Below are 21,655 nucleotides of genomic sequence, written 5' to 3' on the forward strand. Positions count from 1 at the left end.
GATGGATTGCACGGCCCCTCCCATCGGAGGTTCGAATTCTCCCTCGGGTATGGGTGTGTGTGTTTTTCTTAGCATAAGTTAGTTTACGTTAGTTTAAGTCGGGTGTAAGTCTAGGGACCGATGACCTCAACAATTTGGTCCCTTAGGAATACACACACACACACACACACACACACACACACACACACACACATAAAACACAGACCGGAACAGATCCGCGTAAGATCTATGAAAGCACAGGAAACGTTATGTAACTTTGTAGACTGGAAGAGCCAATGACGCTTATTACAGCGTTAAGACTTCTAGTAAGGTATTAGCATCCAGAAAGGGAGTATATTACTTTTCCTACACCTGATTTTGTAGACAGAGTGGACAATCTGCCAACAGAAGTGGAAAAACTGGAGAAGATACTGAAGCAGGCTTCTGCCAGAAGAAATGAATCATTCTCCTTAGATATCCTATGTGATCAAAAGTATCCGGACACCCCCAAAGACATATGTTTTTCGCATTAGGTGCATAGTGCTGCCACCTGCTGCCAGGTACTCCATATCAGCGACCTCAATAGTCATTAGACATTGTGAGAGAGCAGTCTCGGGTACTCCGCGGAACTCGGACGGACTTCGAACGTGGTCATGTGAATGGGTGTCACTTGTGTCACACGTCCGCACGCGAGATTTCCACACTCATAAACATCCCTAGGTCATTGTTTCCGATGTGATAGTGAAGTGGAAACGTGAAATGACACGTACAGCACAATAGCGTACAGGCCAACCTCGTCTGTTGACTGACCGAGACTGCCGCTGTTGACTGACCGTGACTGCCGACAGTTGAAGAGGGTCGTAATATGTAATAGGCAGACATCTATTCAGACCATCACATAGGAATTACAAACTGCATCAGGATCCACTGCAAGTACAATGACAGTTAGGCGGGAGGTGAGAAAACTTGGATTTCATGGTCGAGCGGCTGCTCATAAGCCACACATCATGCCAGTAAATGCCAAACAGCGCCTCGCTTGGTGTAAGGAGCGTAAACATTGGACGATGGAACAGTGGATAAACCTTGTGTGGAGTGACGAATCACGGTTCACAATACGGCGATCCGATGGCACGGTGTGGGTATGGCGAATACCCAGTGAACTTCATCTGCCAGCGTGTGTAGTGCCAGCAGGAAAATTCCGACGTGGTGGTGTTATGGTGTGGTCGTGTTTTTCATGGAGGGGGCTTGCACTCCTTGTTGTTTTGCGTGGCACTATCACAGCACAGGCCTACCTTGATGTTTTAAGCACCTTCTAGCTTCCCACTGTTGAAGAGTAATTCGGAGATGGCGATTGCATCTTTCAACACGATCGAGCATCTGTTCATAGTGCACGGCCTGTGGCGGAGTTGTTACACGACAATAACATCCCTGTAATGGACTAGCTTGCACAGATTCCTGACCTGAATCCTATAGTATATCTTTGGGATGTTTTGGAACGCTGACTTCGTGCCAGGCCTTAACGACCGACATCGATACCTCTCCTGTGTACAGCATTCCGTGAAGAGTGGGCTGCCATTCCCCAAGAAACCTTCCAACACCTGATTGAACGTATGCCTGCGGGAGTGGAAGCTGTCATCACCGCTAAGAGTGGGCCAACACCATATTGAAATCCAGCATTACCGATGGAGGGCGTCACGAACTTTAAGTCATTTTGAGCCAGGTGTCCGGATACTTTTGATCACATAGTGTATGTTGTAGAAGCTCTTTGTGATGACGCATGGTCATATACCATTAGATTGCAGGCCAGTAGGGCAAGACTGTCAAATATATATGCGTATTCCCTAATGGAGATAAAGTAGGACACCTTAATGCCGTGAGAATTGTCAGAATTGTCAGCGTATTGCAAGAGGTTAGAAGAGTCGTAGAAGAGTTGCAGTAAGTTGTATTGTGCCTCCAAGAACAGTATACAAAGGCAGGAAATATCCCCAGTATGCCAGTAACTGCCCAGTAGTCGCACAATAGCAACGTCCTTTGGTAGCAATAATAGTACTTAACAGGCCAAAACAGTGATAAAAATATCACAATACTGTTCAGAACATGTAATCTGTGTGGAAATGTTACCGGGAGGGAGAGCTGCACCCTGGTTTCCTTGTATTTTCAGTTTAGTGATCTGATCGACGAGTATTTGCTAAGATTAAAGGATATTAGTTACCCAGGACGAACTGAGCCTGTTGTGTACTCCTTTGATGCAAATGCGAAGTCAGTATTGTGGCATAGCCGCCTGACTGATGACCATGGAAGAGAACTAGAAGAAGCCGTTATGGAACTCAGCCTACAGGTGTTGAGTGCACCTCACAATCCGCCAACGTACGGAGTCGGGGCAACGTCAAATACGGCAAAGGCGCGCCGTGTAAAAGGTTGCAGGTTTGCGAGTGGACTGACATCGAGTGACCACAATATCATACACGATACCATCTCTGGAAGGAAAATCCAAGACGCCACAGAACATGTGCGCATAAGGCTCAAATATAAGATCAAGGACACTAACTGGAAAGAACTAAGAAGAGTGTTTTACTGCCCAGAAAGTCCATCGCTGGGTGGTAATGTAGATGTTAAAGCGCAAGAACTGACAGTGGCTGTACATAGAGTAATGGAGCCATGGACACCTGCCAGCAGAGGTTATTCTAAAGGAGTACCTTGCATCTGGACAGAGACGCTGCACAAATTAAGACGTGGAGCAAGAAGAGCCAAGAAGCTATAACAGAGCAGCAGGGTCCAAGAAGAAAAAGTCCGAAGGTTGCACGTATGTTAAATAACGTTTTAAGGAAGAGTTGTAGAAAACAAAAATGGAACTATGTAAGCGTTGAGGCTAATTTTGAAGGCGATCCGTGGGGTGTACGATATATAATAGTATGCGAGAAAATACGTTCACCAACAGTCTTATCCACGCTCAGAATGAATGCTGGGACGGTAACAGAGAGTTAGGAACAGTAAGCTGCCCTGGTAATGGAAACACTACTTTCTGACGATAGAGAAGAAGGCGAGACAGCTTGGGTATGGGAAATGTTATGGGAAGAATACAGAAGCAATAAATTTGTGTACGCATTCCCACAAGAAGAAATTAGGCAAATAACCTTAGGACTGAAAAACAAAAAAAATTTCCAGGATCCCTGCCGAAGTAATAAAATCCTTATGTTACGAACTAGTTACTTGTGCTCTCTGTACAATGAGTGTGTCTTGCAAGGAAGGGTCCCTACGCCGTGGAAGAACGCTGAAGTGATGATAATTAGTAAAGGGCAAGATCCATTGATATCCAGATCCTACAGACCAGTTTGTCTTTTGAACGTTCTCATCAAGACATCTGAAAAACTTTTATACACAGATCCTACAGACCAGTTTGTCTTTTGAACGTTCTCATCAAAACTTTTATACAAAAGATTAAAAGATCACAGACTGCTACACGGGATGAGCACTCACCAGTACGGGTTTAGAACAGACAAGTCAGCTGCAGACGCAATTAATAAGGCAATCTCGCTAGCGACAGACACTCATTCTATGTACACTCTTGCGATGGTGGTTAATATTGCTGGCGCCTTCGATAACCTATGGTTACCGTCTTTCTGTGGTCGCCTTAGGGATAATTGCCTGAGAGATTACTGCCACGTGCAACATGCTTGTTTAACACGTCCAGGAAAGAAAACAACGAAGACAATAACACAAGGCTGTCCGCAGTGATATGAGTGTGGTCCGGAGTTTTGGGATTTAGCACTGAAGCCCATACTACAGAAATTACATGACAGCGGTAACATAAGCGGACTGGCGGCATTTGCGGATGGCGGGCTGTTCGTTGTCAAGTCCAGGAGAGTTATAGAAGACAAATGTAATGCGGCCCTCCACGAACTTGAGGGCTGGCGTCTACGTGTTAAGGTGTCACTAGCACTTCATAAAACAATGTATCTCCTGCTGAAAGAGAAACTAATAAGAAACCCAAAAATAAAATTAAATGATGTAACGATTAGGAGAAGTGTAGTAAAGAGATATGTATCTAGGGGTATTTCTCGACGAACGTCGTAACTTCGCACATCATATAGAGGATGCAGGCAAAAAAGGTACATACCTGGTTAATAAAACTATAACCATTGCAAATAGGCAGTTTCGGCTTCCCTTGAAGACAATCAGAGTATACCACCAATCTGTATTAGCATCAATCGTAGGATATGGTTGTAAGTAGGCTGTTTAGGTTTTTACATTGCTAACGCCAGGTAGCGCTCTGTATGAAAATCACTGACTGTGCTGTGTGCAGTCTGTGACTGGTTGGCATTGTTGATATATTCGCTATTGTAGTGTTGGGCGGTTGGATGTTAACAGCGCGTAGCGTTGCGCAGTTGGAGGTGAGCCGCCAGCAGTGGTGAATGTGGGGAGAGAGATGGCAGAGTTTTGAGAGCGGATGATCTGGACGTGAGTCCATCAGAGACAGTAAATTTGTAAGACTGGATGTCATGAACTGATATATATATATAATGACCTTTGAACACTATTAAGGTAAATACATTATTTGTTCTCTATCAAAATCTTTCATTTTCTAACTATGCCTATCAGTAGTTAGTGCCTTCAGTAGTTAGAATCTTTTATTTAGCTGGCTGGCAGTATTGGCACTCGCTGTATTGCAGTAGTTCGAGTAACGAAGATTTTTGTGAGGTAAGTGATTCATGAAAGTTATAGGTTATTGTGAGCAAGTGCCATTCTTCTGTAGGGATTATTGAAAGTCAGATTGCGTTGCGCTAAAAATATTGTGTGTCAGTTTAGTGATGATCAGAATAAGTAAAGAGAGAAATGTCTGAGTACGTTCAGTTTTGCTCAGCTGTTTGAAAATCAAATAACGTAAGGGGTTTACTAGCACAGTAATTCATTAATTTTTCTAAGGGAACGTTTCATGGTGCGAGCGTTTGAGCTCATAGATTGCAGTTAGTGAAGCCTGCCTCAATAGTAAGAAGAACCAACGGGCGCCTACTGCACTACACCGAATGATGCTTTGTTAGTAATTCTAGAAATATGTTCACTGGACTAGTAAATTAGGAAAAGGGGAGCCATTTACTGGTTAAAGAAAGGCAATCAAATGGAAGCACGAAGAGTGCTTGGAAGTGAGAGACCAATTCGAAAAAGGCAATAAAAGATGGAATATTACAACTGTGGCAAAATGAATTGGACATCTCGTGCACAGGCAGGGGAACTTACGAATTTCTCCCTAACATCAGGGAGACATTAAAAATGAGATTCCTTAACCCATCGAGTGGGCTGATACATTACTTGACTGGCCATGGTCCTTATGCCTCGTATCTATACAAAATCAGAAGACAGATGAATGATACCTGCGCCTGCGGCAGTGTGGACACACCAGAAACACACATCGTGGGACTGCACGCTCTATGAAGATGCGGCGAGTAATGAACGTCAGGTATTAACGATACTGCAGCTGCAGTATCCAGAAAGGCCAAGGATGACTTCACGAGGCATTCAACCAGAAGTCATCATGCTGCCACTCAGGCTCTCTGCGGATGGGTAGAAGATAACTGAGGTCGGCGACCCCCGAGTGAAGTACTGTCCCGATAGTCTGCATTGCGTTGGTGCAGGTGTTCATGGAAGAATGGACTTTAAGAAGTAACAGTGATGGGTGGAGACGCTGCTGACGTGCTGGCCGACGCCCAAGGAGTGCAATAGACTGTGGCTGTTGACCGGGGTAGTATGAGGGCGGATCCAGTAGCGGGGACAACCATCTACAACTTAAATGTACAAACAGAGAATAAATTCTGTACTTTTGGTAGTAGGTTAGTAGCTGGGTAATTAGTTAAAGGTTTAACGTAGTTTTGTAGTAGTAGAAGTAGTTTTTTTATATATATGCATATTCATATTTTTAATTATCAGATATAAATAATTAATACATGATTAATTGCCATTCGAGGAAATGAGTTTTGCATGACCTATTTTAGCTTTTCAGATAACAGGCTGTTATTATGAAGAATAAGTAAATATTCCTATCACTTCACATCTTTTCTTCTACATCAGTTAATTCTTCTTTTTGCTGCTTCATTGCATAATTTCATTTTTAACGCTGAAAAACACGAAGTGTCACTGTCTTTTACAACGTGAATTTGCTGTCTAAGAAAAATTAACTACGTATGTTCTTTTAGTCCGCAGCTTGTGGTCTCTCGGTAGCGGTCTCACTTCCCGAGTACGGGATCCTGGGTTCGATTCCCGGCGGTGTCAGGGATTTTCACCTGTCCCCAGATGACTGGATGTTGTTGTGTCATCGTCATTCATCCGCATTACGGTCGGAGGAAGGCAACAGCAAACCACCTCCATTAAGGACCTTGCCTAGTACGACGGTGCAGGTCTCCCGCATCATTCCTCTACGCTCTGCCAAGAAGCATGGACTTCATTTCCATGTTCTTTTAGTCGCATTTACAGAGGGTGAAGAAAACTGTGGAAACACGGCGAGAAATGCAGGCGTGAAGATAAGCAAAGTCTGCAAGCTGCACTGTTGTACTTGATGGCGAACAGCACTTGTGCAATGTTCTCAATGCGTCGTAAGTGTCAGTCATGGTCAGAATAGCGTTCTGTGTACTTTTATGAATACGCTGTGTCGAAAGTCTGTGCATTCGAATGGGGCAGATTGTTGGTGCTCATATGGTGGATACTTCCAACGTAGCGAAGCTGTGTGGTGTTTCAGGAAGTGTCGTATAGAAGGTTTACACCGCTTACAGGAAAAGCGGAAAAACGTCATCCGCTAAGTCATAATGCGGACGAAAATATGTGTTGAGTGATCGTGTGGAATTTCGCTGCGCCAATAATCTGGGCTGGCTTCTTGGGACACAATTGCTTGACATCGCCAACACATCCCTAGTTGACCACATTTCCAGACTCATGGCCACGGGATTCCGGTGCCAGGCCACCACTAAGTCTGCCAAGCGGATCAAACCGTCGACAGTAAGCAGTCCCAATGGTTTTAGATTTCCCGGCACTGACAAGACGACAGGTATGCTTAAAGATGTGATGCGTAACACCCCTTTTATCTTGTAGGCCATAACGGTTGGCCCCGGATCCTTTAGCAATTGCAAAGGCAGGAGTCGACAGCATAATTCGAGAGGGCATCGTGTGATAGTCCAGTAGTCCTTGGTCTTCACCACTGCATCTAGTGCCAAAGAAACATGGTCCATGGTGCTCTTGCGGTGATTATAGAGCATTTAACGCCCCTACAGTGCCAGATCATTATCCAGTGCTGTTACTCTGCTATTACAACTAACCGTTTAGTGGTGCTCGCTGGACAGCGTTGTGGATTGTGCCAAGGCATACATACAGATATCAGTGGCCAAAGAACACATCCCGAAAATGGCGTCTTTACACTATTCGGCTTCTTCGAGAGCAATTTCATGACGTTCGGCCTCAGGAATGATGCACAAATATGGCAGAGATTTATCGATTCCATGTCGCAAGGTCTGCCATTCTGCCTCGCCTACCTCCATGACATATTGGTATTCTCTGCCTCACCAAAACAACATTGCCAGCATCTTATTGAAATCTTCAAGCAGTTGGATGAGCATGGCATAATGTTGAACACAGCGAAGCGCATGTTCGGTGAGCCAGAAGTCGATTTTCTTGGCCACCTCACTATCCCGTCAAGCTCCACACCGCTACCTGAAAAAGGGGAAGTCATTCTGAAGATCCCCGGCCTTCCCCAATTAAGGAGCTGCAACGATTTCTAGGGATGGTGAATTTTTGTTTCGTTGGCATCTACCACGCGCAGGACCCGTTAATGGCTGTGCTCGCAGGACCAAAATGCAAAGGGAGACAGCAATAACTTGGACAGATTGCATGACCGCTGCATTCAGACAAGCAACTCAAGCGATAGCGCACACTGAGCCAAGCGTGCCGTTGGCATTGGTTGTAGGTGCGAGCCAGACAGTGGTGGGCACTATGTCGCAGCAACGCAACAATGACGCATGGCAGCCTCTAGCAATTTTCTCGTGGGAACTGCCAACAACTCGACAGATGTGGAGTGCATATGACCGTGAACTGTTAGCGATGTATGAGGCAATAAAATGCTTTCGACCTCAACTGGAAGCCCAGGAGTTTAAAATCTTCACCGACCACAGACTGCTCACGTGTGCATTTCGGCAGATCATCATAAAGTGTTCACCCCTGTAGCTTAACCAGCTTATATTTATCGCACTTCCAACCCATATCCAGGATCGAGGATGTGATAGCAGACTGTCTCCCGCATATCAGTAGTATCTCTAGTATTGACTACGCAGAGTTCGCAGCAGCACAACGTACCGACCAAGAACTGCAAGAGCTGTTGCAGGAAACAACTTCGTCGTTAGACTTACAATTAGTCAACATTACCAGCACGGGCATCAAGTTATATTTCAGTGGCATCAACAGCAAAATCATGACCGTTTTTACGAGCAAGATTTTAGACGAACGCCTTCAAATTGTTGTACAACCCGTGTCACCCAGGTGTGTGATCTACGTAATGCTTCATCAGAGACTGCTTTGTGTGGTCAGGCATGAAGAAAGACTGCCGTGACTGGAAGTTTGTTGTGTACAAGGTCAACTAGCACATACATGTGCTGATCAGCAACTTCTCTGACTCTACCACACGGTAGAGTGATGTGCACATGGATATCGTTGAACCACTACCACCCTCAAGTGGCCAATGGTACCTGCTGACAATGATTCAACCATTGGCCAGAAGCTGCCCATGGACAACGTGTCTGCAGAAGCTTTGAAGCATGCCTTCGTGCTAAACTGGGTATCATGTTTTGGCTGTCCTCTGCCCATTACAACAGATTACTGTTCGAATCACAATTCTTTGCCAAGCTGACCACTTTTTGCAGCTTGGAACATCACAAAACAACCAGCTACCAACAAACCAGCAACAAAATGATAGGGCGTCGGCACTGAACACTAAAAGCAGCCCTGATGTGTCGTGCAGCCTGGTGGACAGAAGCTCTACCAAACATTCTACTTGGCCCTTGGAATGAGTACTAACCCGATCTTTATGGTTTCTCTGCAGAACTGATGTCTGGAGAGTCGCTACAACTGCCTGGCAAATTTGTAGTTGTGTTTCCGCAGCCTGATACAGAACCACCTACCTTCATCGGTCACCTTAGACAGGACATCAAGAAGATGTGATATCCCGAGCCATCCAGACGTAGAACTATTGGCATGTTTGTTCAGAATGACCTCGATATGTGCACACACGTGATGTTGCATACTGATGGCGTCAAATGGCCCTACAACCACCGTACACCAGGCTGCATCATGTCATCAAAATCAGTGATCACACCCTGGTCAAGAGCAACCACATTTCCGTTACAATAGATTGGATCAAGTTGGTATAACATTTTGATTGAGTCGCCACCTACTGATGCTCGATGGATACAGCATTGTGCAGCAGCTGGCCCAGCCAAAGCAACTCCTGTGCCATCACCTAGTCCAGCAACACCATCTCCTGTACCAATACCGGCCATGATACCAGCTTTAAGAGAACAATGAACCACGGGATCTGGTTGACCCATCCACTTCCCAGCATGCTTCCTGGGTGGCTTTCCACTTCTGTCAAAGGGGCTGTAGTAGTGACAGCAATGGCCACCAGTGCAGTTCTGTGCAGTGCAGTGTGCGAGTATTTGATACATGTGGCGTGATGCAAGTGTTTGATTTTGCGCTGTCAATTCAGTTCCTGCACCAGCCACCAGAAGTGCTGTGTTTTGCCATCACTGGTGCACTTGTTTATTCTTTGTGTGTTGCAATTTACTTACGTTTTATCTGTGTCTTTATTGTTAGAGAACTGTCATTTACATTTTGTCATTGAACAGCTTGGTTACAGATAAACAGTCAGCTGTATTCTCTCTCTCTCTGGCTCATTATAATTTCACTGCATTTAACAACATATGGTAATAGCTTGTTGAGTGGGAGACTAAAGTTCTTTCAATCTTCATAACCTACATCAACTGAGCTTTATTTATTCTAATCTAAACAGGCAGGATAACCAGTCAGACTGGCCAGACTCAGCCCTGCAGCCAAACAGGAAAACCAAAAATGAATGCAGGAGAGCCTTCAAGAGGTTCAGAAAGTATGAGGTGGGCACTGGCAGATTGAAAGTATACTGCAACTTGTTATTTGTGCGTGGATGTGTCACTTCATAAGAACATTGCCTATTAAAGAGAAGAGGGTTCGAGGTTTGGGTCTTGATCTCTCGCACCCTTTTAATGTGTTATTGTTCTTGTCTGTAAAATTAACTGAAAACTTTAGGACAGACCTAGCATTCTTGTAAGTGTGTGCGGAAAACTGTTAAGGAACCAGCTATGAGGTAGATGCCACCAGAAGTAATGCGACCTGATTAACACACATTTTCATGCTCCACGATAATGAATTTTAGCTATTGCCATCATTCAAACACATACTTCTCAAATAATTCACTCATTTACAACAAATAACAGCATAAGGAATTGCCACTTTCAAATATATATGTTCTTTGTAAAGCACATTGCAATCAACTTTTCATAACTTAAGTGTACTTCTTGATGGGTAAAATTCCATGTGCAATAAAATCCCATAATGTGTGTCAACACATGGAGCAGATGGCCGACACTCTTCATTAAGGATCCCAGCATCAAATGGATTAGTTAAAATATTAATGTGGTACATAAATATTTGCTTGCAGCAGCAGACTAATCTTTTTGAGTTCTACATGCACATCTGTAGTTTGCAAATCAACAAAAAGGTGCTTAGCATATGAGAATACTTTTATTCTTAATGTTTAGTTCATCACATTTCACTTTCAAATGGACTGTACGAAGAACAACTGTTTATTTTCAGTTTTCTAGATGTTAGTTATGTAATGTTAACCTATCCCACTTGCCTCCCCCCCCCCCCCACTCCCACCTCCCTCCAAAAAAAAAAATGTTGGAGCTTAATAAGCAGGTCTTTGTTGGTGTTCAGTTTTTATTTCTTTTTTTGTCCTTTTTTTAAGTATTTGTGTGTTATTTCTTATTCAGATGAGCCTGTGACAGCTCATGCTTGTCTTCTCTATATGTGTTTGATGTCCTATGTCAGTGCAACCTGATATGTATCCCAAATGAGATAAGCGTTTTGTTATAAGCAGTATGAAGATTAATAAGTAAACTCTTTAGCAAAAAGCTGCATTTTTCTCAGCATACTGTCCATGAATCAAAGCCTGCCGTTTGTTTCACTGTTGGTTGATTGTATGTGGCCACTTCTTTTTATAGCCCAATCCATCATTACTTCCAAGCTTCTGCATAACACAACTGATTCTAACTCTCTCTCTTTCTTCCTGTACTTGAAGACCACGATTCTTACATTTTATGGAGTGTAAAATAATAATTCTTAACGGCTTCATTTGCTCAATATATAATATGAGGCATTTCCTACAAGCTAGCTGCTTTAGGAGTGTAAGTTATGTAGCAAATGGTGTTCAAAAGACTGAAAAATAGTAACATAATTTCCCATAAATTAGGTCCTTTAGAGTTTGGTAAAGAAGCAAAGACTTCAGTGGAATTCTTTTCTTCTATTTTAATGATAGTTTAATAGGTGATAATGATATGTATGCTAATATGCACATTGTGAAAGTGAATAGAAAGAGTGACAGATCTCAGCAAGCACAAGATTCAGACACATGAAGGAAGATGTATTCCTGAGACTTCATCCTCTCATGAGGCACAAAGAGGCCTGAAGTATTCTTAGTGAAAATGGCATATAAAATATTGCTGTTTTACTTCACTGTGTTCACTTTGATTATAAACCGTGTGTCTAAAAAATTCAGAGACAAATTTTATTCCTGGTGTATAATCAATTACAGTGCAGTAACTAGGGTGGCAGCTTGAACAAACATTGTGTACAACAGACATGCATTTTGACTAGTCAGTTGTGAGCAGGCAGCATTAAGAAGTGGATGTGGGGCGTAGGGTGTGAATGTTGTTGTCACAAATCGCATTGCAGCAGTAAACTAAACATCTCTAAATCAAGTGTTAAAGACATTCTCCAGAATGTTATGAAGTAGAAAAAAAATGTGTGCAGTGTTTGTCCCAGACTTCTTGACTTCCAAACATAAATGATGTGCGGATGCCTGCTATGATAATTGAGATTAAGAATGAGATAATTCTTGTCTGGTGGAAAAAAAACCATCATGAGTGACAGAACTTGGTGTTATCAATACAGATATATTACAAAATGACAAAGTGTATAAATAATGGATCTCTAATGGTTCGCCAAGACTGAAGAAGGTGCAAATGTGATGAGTAAGCTGAACAACATCTCAAAGAAGGACTTTCCTAAAAGTTTCACTTGGTTATGCACATTTGGTTATGACAGGTACTGCAAGGTATTTAACTATGAGCAACTGATACAGCTACTTGCTAGGACTTTACTTAAAAAGCAAACGGAAGTTGTAATAATAGTAATAGTAATAACAACATTACTGTGTAGGAACATAATGGGAGAACACAAATGTTGATCAATAAACAAGCAGCTATAATTGGAGCCTATTCATTGTTACAAACAGTATAACAGTGGTCTTGTGAGTTACAGCCAAACAATTGTCTGGTGTACTCCTCCCTTTGATGCACAGTGAACGAAAGGTTGATAAATTTATAGGCTCTTAGAAAAAGCCAGAAGCTGGGAAATGAAGGAGAATTCGGCAGTTAATAGTGCTTTTTTATCTGGCAAATGTGTCTCCCCTGAATTCTTACATCTTCAATAACCTGACCTCAGGCAATTAAGCTAAAAGATGAGTCTGGATTAAAGCTTGTTAACCCGTTATGTTGCGAAAATAATGAACTATCAAAATATCACTCAGATCCATATTTCCCTTTTTAAAATGAAATAAAAATATTTGTATTACACAATCAGTTAATGGGATGTTAGAGTATTGCACTCTTTTTCATTTTTTAGAAACATACTTGACTGTTTGCATATCAACAGTGCCATTTTAAGGCCTAAGCAACACAAGCCACCACGTAGGGTGGTGAACTGAGAGGCACACCAGAGGCATGACAGCCATTAGTTTTCTGCTCAGAACATATTACAATTAGTAGTGGCTGCTAGGAGCATCAAGCTGAGATGGGCACCAGGTGTGCTAAAACTGCATGATCTGTATACAGTGTGTATCACATTTATAGTGATTATGGTGAGAACCGCCATGGGTGAATGTGTTAAAAGGGTAAACAGAGGATTGGGGGGGGGGGGGGGGGGGGGTGTAAAGATGTCTCGACCTGGCTCTGCATTTCAAGATATGATGTGGCTACTTAAAGGTTAAAGGAGGATTAAACTTTGATGTCCCACTGGCATTGAGGTCATTAGACACAGAGTGTGAGCTCAGATTTAATAAGAATAGAGAAGGAAATTGTTTGTAACCTTATTTGGTGAACCATCCCATAATTACTTGAAGTGATCCAGGGAAATTTAAATCAGAATAGGCAATTGGTGGATTTTATGCGTTTCATTCCAAATAAAAGTAGTGTCTTTAACCACTGTGCCATATAACTTGCACAAGACTCCATATTTCTCATTATTTAGGGTCAGTTCTGCACCTAAAAGCTGAAGATGATGAAGTACGAAGAACACTGGAAGAGACCTGTATCCATTGATTGATAGGGACCGATAACCTCTGCAGTTTGGTCCCTTTCATCCCTAAACCAACCAACCAACCATTGATTGATGATAAGTGACTGCAGCTGATGATCTATTTCATTTGCCAATCTTTGACGGAAGTGGAAATCTTGTCAGTACTAGACTGAATATTGATGCCCTCTCTGAGACAGCTCTTCTTAGTAGATACTTGTATCATTCGTAATTTTCTGAGTGGCACAATGGTTCTTACAACAATACCATGTCTGATTCCTTCCCCTATTCTTGTCTAATTGATGTTTAGCATCTCTTGCTCACATTGACAACAAGGCATTATTCACCAACAAAAAATTTACATTTTATCTCTTCATTGTTTCAGCTATAGAAGAGATAAGATCATTACTTGATCCATCATTGGTATATTTCCAGTTGAACTGTAAAGGCAATGAAACATCTGATTTCAAGAATCTTGATGCCTTAATATCATCAGCACCTGTTAGTCTGCCATCGGCTGAACCACCAAAATTTCAAGACCAGTTACTCTACATATACACATCTGGAACCACAGGGCTACCAAAAGCAGCAATGATGCCACACTCAAGGTAATTCAAATAACATAAGCTAAATTTTTTGAGTTATAGTTCATGGTTCTAAGTAGAATTTTTCCGTCGGCAGTCTACCTTATTACAAGAGGGAATGAAAATAGAAGACACAAGCTTTCAGTTTTACCCCACTACATACATGTATGATTTCCTGCGTTAAATAGTCTTAAGGATAATAGGTTTGTTACATATTTTGCTTTTCTGTATGTAGTGAAGCAGAATAATTTGTTTTAAAGGATTCTGTGTTTCTACAGACATTTGAAGTCAGTAGATTTCCTTTTCTTGAATACTATGTTTTTGTAGTTATTATGTCTAAATTCCTGACTGTTATATTATGTGGCAACCTAGAGTTCTAAGAGGGACCTCTTTGTGACAAAAGGCCATAGGCACATGAAACATTATGGAATATATTATTTTTATCGTTTTATCATTTTCCATGCATCCCTTGGATAGGATAAAAATAAAATGTACATTACAGTATATGTTTTTAGCAATAGACAAAGGGATTTGCTTGATCTGTTGTGGCACCCATCAGCCTCCAATCCTGCAAAAACACTTGACCGCTGTCTTTTTTTATTCCTCTCTGGACAGTCCAAAGATTGCCATGAAGGGTAATTCTTTTATCTGCTACTTGATGTCTCTGTTGTTTGCTTGACATGGCATGAACATAAAATAAGATAATTAGCATGTGACATTGCAAATTACATTCAAAAGGTAGCAGGAGGGATACAAAACTCAAAAGTCATCAGCACGAGCTATACAACTGTAGAAGTGCAACCAGCTAGGGATTATGAACACGTACTTTACACAAGAGGACATTCACAAGCCAACTTGGGTGTTGCCAGTTAATTGGAAAAAAAAAAAAAAAAAAAAAAAAATGTACCAAGTCCTTGAAGAGAGAAGGCATAAAAGCAGTGTAATACATGTGAAAACCATAAAGAGACTTGAGGTGGTCACGACAGAGGAATGACAGTCAGTAGCTATAGAAAATCCAAAGGAAGGTAAGAACATAAAAGAACAGGTTACTGACATGGTATAATTTAAAGGTAATGACGAGGCTTGGGAATTTGTCACTAAGCTTCAAAACAGAAGTGAGTTGCTAACAGTGGCAGACAACCTTGACATTGAAGGCCATAGGGAAATGATAGAAACAAATGAGGAAGAAGCATATCAATTATGTTCTTCAGAAAAGGATATAAACCATGAATATATGGCATTAAAGATGAAAATGGCCATACAGTTTTGGAAAGAACAAAAGGCACTGGAATTTGCAATAAATATATGGAGGAGCTTTTCAATGTTGAAGAAAGAAGTACAGAAACAGAGGAACAACATAAATATTAGAATTCTTAGCTGCACCACTGACAACAAAATAGACAGCTGACACAATGAAAATACTAAAAAATCAACAAAGCTCCAGGGAGAAAGGAATAGCTACTGAACTACTGAAAAAGAAAGGAGATGCATTTATGAAACAAATACACAAACTTGTGACAAACATGTGGGGTGAAGAAAGAATGCTGACTCTGTGGAAGGAACCAATTACAGCATCAGTCCGTAAAAAGGACAATAAATAATAATGCAGAAATTTTGGAGGCATCTCATTGATTAGCACAGCCTACAAAATGTTCATCAAGTTACATATTTAAAATAGGTAATATATAAGAAACAAGCAGGATTTATGAAGAATCAACCCATCGTTGGTCATTTCAACACTGACTACTGTAGATGATGTAGCTGTCAGTTTCACAATTGTGTTTCACAGTTCTTTCCTTTCACTGTTCATGCCCCCCCCCCCCCCCAATAGGTTGCAGGCAAATGTCAGCATATTACTAGAATAAACACACAGATCACAGTTCTTGCAGAATAATACGGTACGTGTGACACTATTTCTGAAATAAGTTGAACAGGAATTGTCATTAATTGTTTTAACACATGATCTATTTGTCTTACTCCACTGTTAGGTTGATGTATTGTTGTTACTTTAATAATACATAATTCCTGTCTGAAAATCGGCTGTGGACTGCCTGTCTCGGGACCAAAAATCAGTCCTTTGTATATCGTCGCAATAATAGGCACTGAAATGATACATTGTTTGATGTTTAAGTTACAGAAATTACAATTAAAACATAACTGATTCAATTAACTGAATACATCGAAATATTCCTTCTTTTTAACATTTTCTTCTAACACAGTGGTTAGGCCAAATTGTTTGTTTAAATAATGAAATTAACAGATATAGTTATACAAACAATACTTTTGACAAATCTGGTAATTATTTTGGAATTAATTAAAGACTCGCTTTTCTAATATGTTTTCAAATAGAGCCAAATAAATACTTTAAGAATCCAAGTAGTTCTTCTTCCAAACGTTTGCTGTAATTAGTACAGAATTTACATTTGTTTATAAGTCAACAATAGAATCCAAGTCACAAAACAATTACTGATTTCACCATATAACAAAGGTATTAACTAAGAATAATCAAAACAAATTAGGAAATTAATTAATTACATACACAAAACTAAGCTATATTTCTTAAGACTGAGGGCCAACCTTTATCTTTTATGGAAATGCAGATTATACTCATGCATGTTAATGGTCATTAGGGAAAAATGACAATAAAATGTATTTAAGGGTACCAAAACAAGAGACGAAGTAAAGAGATCCCAGGTTCTTTGTCACACAATCAAAAGCATTTTTAAGGTCACAAGTGATGCTTGTGAACTTCTGGGAAATATAAAACCTTTACTCTCAAAATTCATATTAATTAGGGGTATCACACTTATACCCTTTTTGAAACTAAGCTGTTTGACAGCATAATATTACAAGATGACAATTCTACTGGAAAACCTGGAATTCTTAAGGAATTACATTTCACCTGGAAAAATCAGGAAATTCGCAGAGAATTCCAGGAATTTCATAAAATTTCAGGGAGTTCTGTGACCTAGCTTTGGAATTGAATTGTATAAATAATGAATTTAAAAATCTTAATATATTAATTTATGAATAATTTTCCATATAATATGTTGATGATTAAAAACTGCAGTTAAATTAATGCTTATGGCTGGCATTACTTCAGCTGAGAGGAAAGAAAAGTTATTATTATGGTATGTGTGCACTCCCCTTCCCCCCCACGTTAATTTGTCAGGAACTTCTTGACACCATTTTCCTCCTCACACCTGGAAATCTCAGGGAATTGTTTCTCCTGAGTTAAGTGAAAGGGACATCTATTACTAGGTTGCCACTGATATCAAATCAAATTCTGGAACATTTGTTGAGAGTTTGTAGACATATTCTAACTTTCTTTGAGGAATTATAGTGTTTTTGTCATGTAGCTTTACTTCTGACATTTTGGAATTGCCAGCTCCAAAACAAAGTCCAGGTTTTATAATGGAGCAGAGTTACTTTGTCTTATTTTTATAAGGAATTTTTGCTTCACAGTTCTCTCTCTCTCTCTCTCTCTCTCTCTCTCTCTCTGTCTGTCTGTCTCTCTCCCACTCCCCCTCCCCCTCCCCCTCCCCCTCTCCTCCCTCATTTTTAAGCACTTGACTGCAAGGGCAAAGGTTTCATTAAAAAGATACATAATATTTTCGAAAGATCAGTCACAATTTCAGCATTGAAACATTTTGGTAGCTGTCGAATGTACTCCTCTAAGAAAGCAACAGAATGAATGCATTCCTTTCTTTCTATAATTTATTTTGGTCTAAGTTTTCCCTTATGACTTGTTTTTTAAACCTGGCAATTCAAGAAATAAGACTTAATTTTCAGAAATTTCTAAATTAAAGCATAACAGTATTGTGTCATGAAATGTGTAATTTGCTGTAATGTTGTCTGTACATGCTATTGATTAAGTAATTTTCTCTACATGTGGCCAAATGAGCAGATCTATAGTTTTTCGAATAAGTACTTAATCCTTAGAGAAAGTAACTATGACTCATCAGAACTACTATGAGGTATATGGTGAAGCCCATTCTAGTCACAAATATTCTCCTTTTTATTTCATATTCATTTCTGTAGCCCATTCAAGTTGAGCATTAATATCTTGCATTTCTGCCTCTCTCAGGCTGTCTCCTGTCAGTTGTCATTATCCCAGCTGTCTGGACGTCTTCCTTGTGGACAGTTTTCCTCTCTTGGGCTCTACTTGACTGCTTTTTCCCATCTTCCAAAATTTCTTCTTGTCACATGAACTATCCCTTTGCATTTCATTGCCTGAAGTGATTGGAGAATACCATTGATTTTACAGGTGTCATTCAATAAGTAATGCAAAACATTTTTTTCTTAAAGTAAGTTGTTGTTGTTGTTGTTTTTCCCCCTTTCAGGATACCAATACACCATATTATTCCCCACTAAACAATTTAATCTTTGTTTAATGCAATGGCCTTATGCACCTTCCTGCGAGTGCCTATATGCCTGCATTCTACTGGTCTATGTTGGAGCCAAAGTATAGTTGCATCAGTAACCTTCCCATCATACACTTACTGCTACCTGTGAAGTGCATTCTTTATTGGGCCATATATATGGTAGTCAGAAGGTGTGAGATCCGGGCTGTAGGGTGGATGAGGAAGAACAGTCCAGTGTAGTTCTTTGAGCTGCTCTCGGATGCACAGTCTTGTGTGAGGCCTTGCACTGTAGTGAAGAAGAAGTAGTTCATTTGCTTTTTTGTAGTGATGAACACACTGAAGTCATTTCTTCAGTTACCTGAGGCTAGCACAATAAACTTCAGAGTTGATCGTTGCACCATGAGGGAGGACACCAAACAGAATAACCCCTTCAGAGTATCAGAACACTGTCACCATGACATTACTGGTTGAGGATGCAGCTTTGAACTATTTTTTTGGAGGATAGGTAGTGTGGCTCCAAGTGCCACTCCATGGATTGTTATTTTGTTTCTGGTTTGAAGTGATGAACCAAGTTTCATCATCTCTGATGAGGTTAAAAAAAAATTGTCATGCTCAGACACATAATGCACAAGCAGTTCTGCACATATGATCCTTCACTGCTCTTCTGTTAGGTCTTCAGTTAGGTGGCAAGGAACTCAGTGGCCATACACTTTTGAGTACCCAAAATGGTGGAGGAATATGTTAGCACTACCAACAGAGATGTCCAGTTGAGCAGTGAGATATTTGGTTGTGATCTGTTTATAACCTTGAATTAGAGTGCATGTTCCAAACTCTTTGCCTTTACATATGTCTGCTTGTGTTTGTATATGTGCGGATGGATATGTGTGTGTGTGCGAGTGTATACCTGTCCCTTTTTCCCCCTAAGGTTAGTCTTTCCGCTCCTGGGATTGGAATGACTCCTTACCCTCTCCCTTAAAACCCACATCCTTTTGTCTTTCTCTCTCCTTCCCTCTTTCCTGATGAAGCAACCGTGGGTTGTGAAAGCTTGAATTTTGTGTGTTTGTTTGCGTTTGTTAGTGTCTCTATCAACATACCAACACTTTCGCATGATAAGTTACATCATCTTTGTTTTTAGATATATTTTTCCCACGTGGAATGTTTCCATATATAGTGAGGCTACAGTGAAGATCTCTAGCTCTATAAATAAGTGTCTGCAGGATGATCTTGGATGAGCTCCAGCAATTATTCTGATTACATGCTTTTGTGCAATGAACACTCTTTTACTCAATGATGAGTTACCCCAGAAAATGATGCCATACGAAAGCACAGAATGAAAATAGGTATGGTAAGCTAATTTACTGAGATGTATATCACCAAAATTTGCAATGACCCTAATAGCATAAGTAGCTGAACTCAAACGTTTCAGCAGATCTTCAGTGTGTTTTTTTCCAGTTCAACCCCTCAACAATGCATACACCTAGAAACTTTGAATGTTCTACCTTAGCTACCGATTTCTGATCAAAGTCTATATTTATTAATGGTGTCATTCCATTTACTGTGTGGAACTGTATGTAGTGTGTTTTGTCGAAGTTTAATGAGAGCCCATTTGCAGAGAACCACTCGTAACGATTTTCTGAAAAACATCGTTTACAATTTCACCAGTTAATTCTTGTCTGCTGGGTGCTGGATGATACTTGTATCATTGGCAAATAGTACCAGCTTTGCATCTTCGTGAATATAGAATGGCAAGTCATTAATATATATTAAGAACAGCAGAGGACCCAAGACCGAAGCTTGCGGCACCCCATTCTTGATTGTTCTCCAGTTTGAAAAATCACTAGTTTTTTTTGCATATTATGTGATCTGCTTATTTAAACTTTCTGCACTCTTCCAGTTAGGTACGATTTAAACCATTTGAACGCTGTCTCATTCGTATCACAGTACTTGAGCTTATCTAGAAGTATTCCATGATTTACACAATCAAAAGCCTTTGAGAGATCACAAAAAATCCCAACGGGTGACTTCTGGTTACTCAGAGCATTTAATATTTCATTAGTGAAAGTATATATAGCATTTTCTGTTGAAAAATCTTTCTGGAAACCAAACTGACATTTTGTTAAAACTTTATTTTTACAAAGGTGTGAAGCTACTCTACAATACATTACTTTTTCAGGAATTTTGGATAAGGCAGTCAGAAGAGAGATTGGGCTGTAGTTGTTGACATCAGACGTATCCCCTTTTTTATGCAGCGGTTTAACAATGGCATACTTCAGTCTATCTGGGAAAATACCCTGCTTCAGAGAGCTATTACACATGTGGCTAAGAATCCCATTTATCTCTTGGGAACAAGCTTTTATTATCCTGCTGGATATTCTTGAGAGAGTTTATTATCTTCCTGATTTCAGAAGAAGAGATGGGTGGAATTTCAGTTGTATCAAATGGTGTGGGTAAGGCCTCTTCCATTAACTGCCTTGCTTCTTCCAATGAATATTTGGATCCTATTTCCTCTACAACATTTAAAAAATGATTATTCAAAATGCTTTTGACTTCCAGCTTGTTTCCATTCGCTTTGATGGTAATGCCTTCATCCTGTACTCTTGGTTGCACTGTCTCCCTTGTAATAATATTCCAAATTGTTTTGATTTTGTTATCAGAGGTATTAATCTCAGACATGATGCACATGCTTCTGGACTTTTTAATAACCTTTCTTTATGTAGCACTGTAGTTTTTATAATATTTGACTGTTTCTGGGTCATTACTCTTTCTTGTTGTTATATACAGTTCCCTTTTATGGTTACAAGATATTTTTATTTCTTTAGTAAGCCAAGGTTTCTTGCATGGTTTCTTATAATTAGATTTAACTACTTTCTTGGGGAAACAGTTTTCAAATTCTCTTACAAGTGTATATCATGAAATAAGTTATATTTTAAATTAGCATCGGTTTCCTTGTATACCACATCCCAGTCTAATTGCTGAAGATTTTCTCTGAAATTTCTAATTGTTGAGTCATTAATTGAACGCACAACTTTGGAGGGTAGTTTTGAATTACTGAATGGAGCTATGTCATATACTGTAACTAGCTGAGCACCA

At 40.3% G+C, this 21,655-nt stretch overlaps 1 protein-coding gene across 1 annotated transcript in view; it reads left to right on the forward strand.

Annotated features, from left to right (window-relative positions):
* Positions 1-21,655, forward strand: part of LOC126479821 (long-chain fatty acid transport protein 4-like) — a 329,898-nt gene that overhangs the window by 221,677 nt on the left and 86,566 nt on the right. The window contains exon 4 of the mRNA XM_050103817.1: positions 14,003-14,225. Coding sequence (XP_049959774.1) covers positions 14,003-14,225 — 223 coding nt within the window. The remainder of the gene's footprint in view (positions 1-14,002; positions 14,226-21,655) is intronic.

Source organism: Schistocerca serialis, chromosome 1 (assembly GCF_023864345.2).
Source record: "Schistocerca serialis cubense isolate TAMUIC-IGC-003099 chromosome 1, iqSchSeri2.2, whole genome shotgun sequence".
Taxonomy (NCBI): Eukaryota; Metazoa; Arthropoda; class Insecta; order Orthoptera; family Acrididae; genus Schistocerca; species Schistocerca serialis.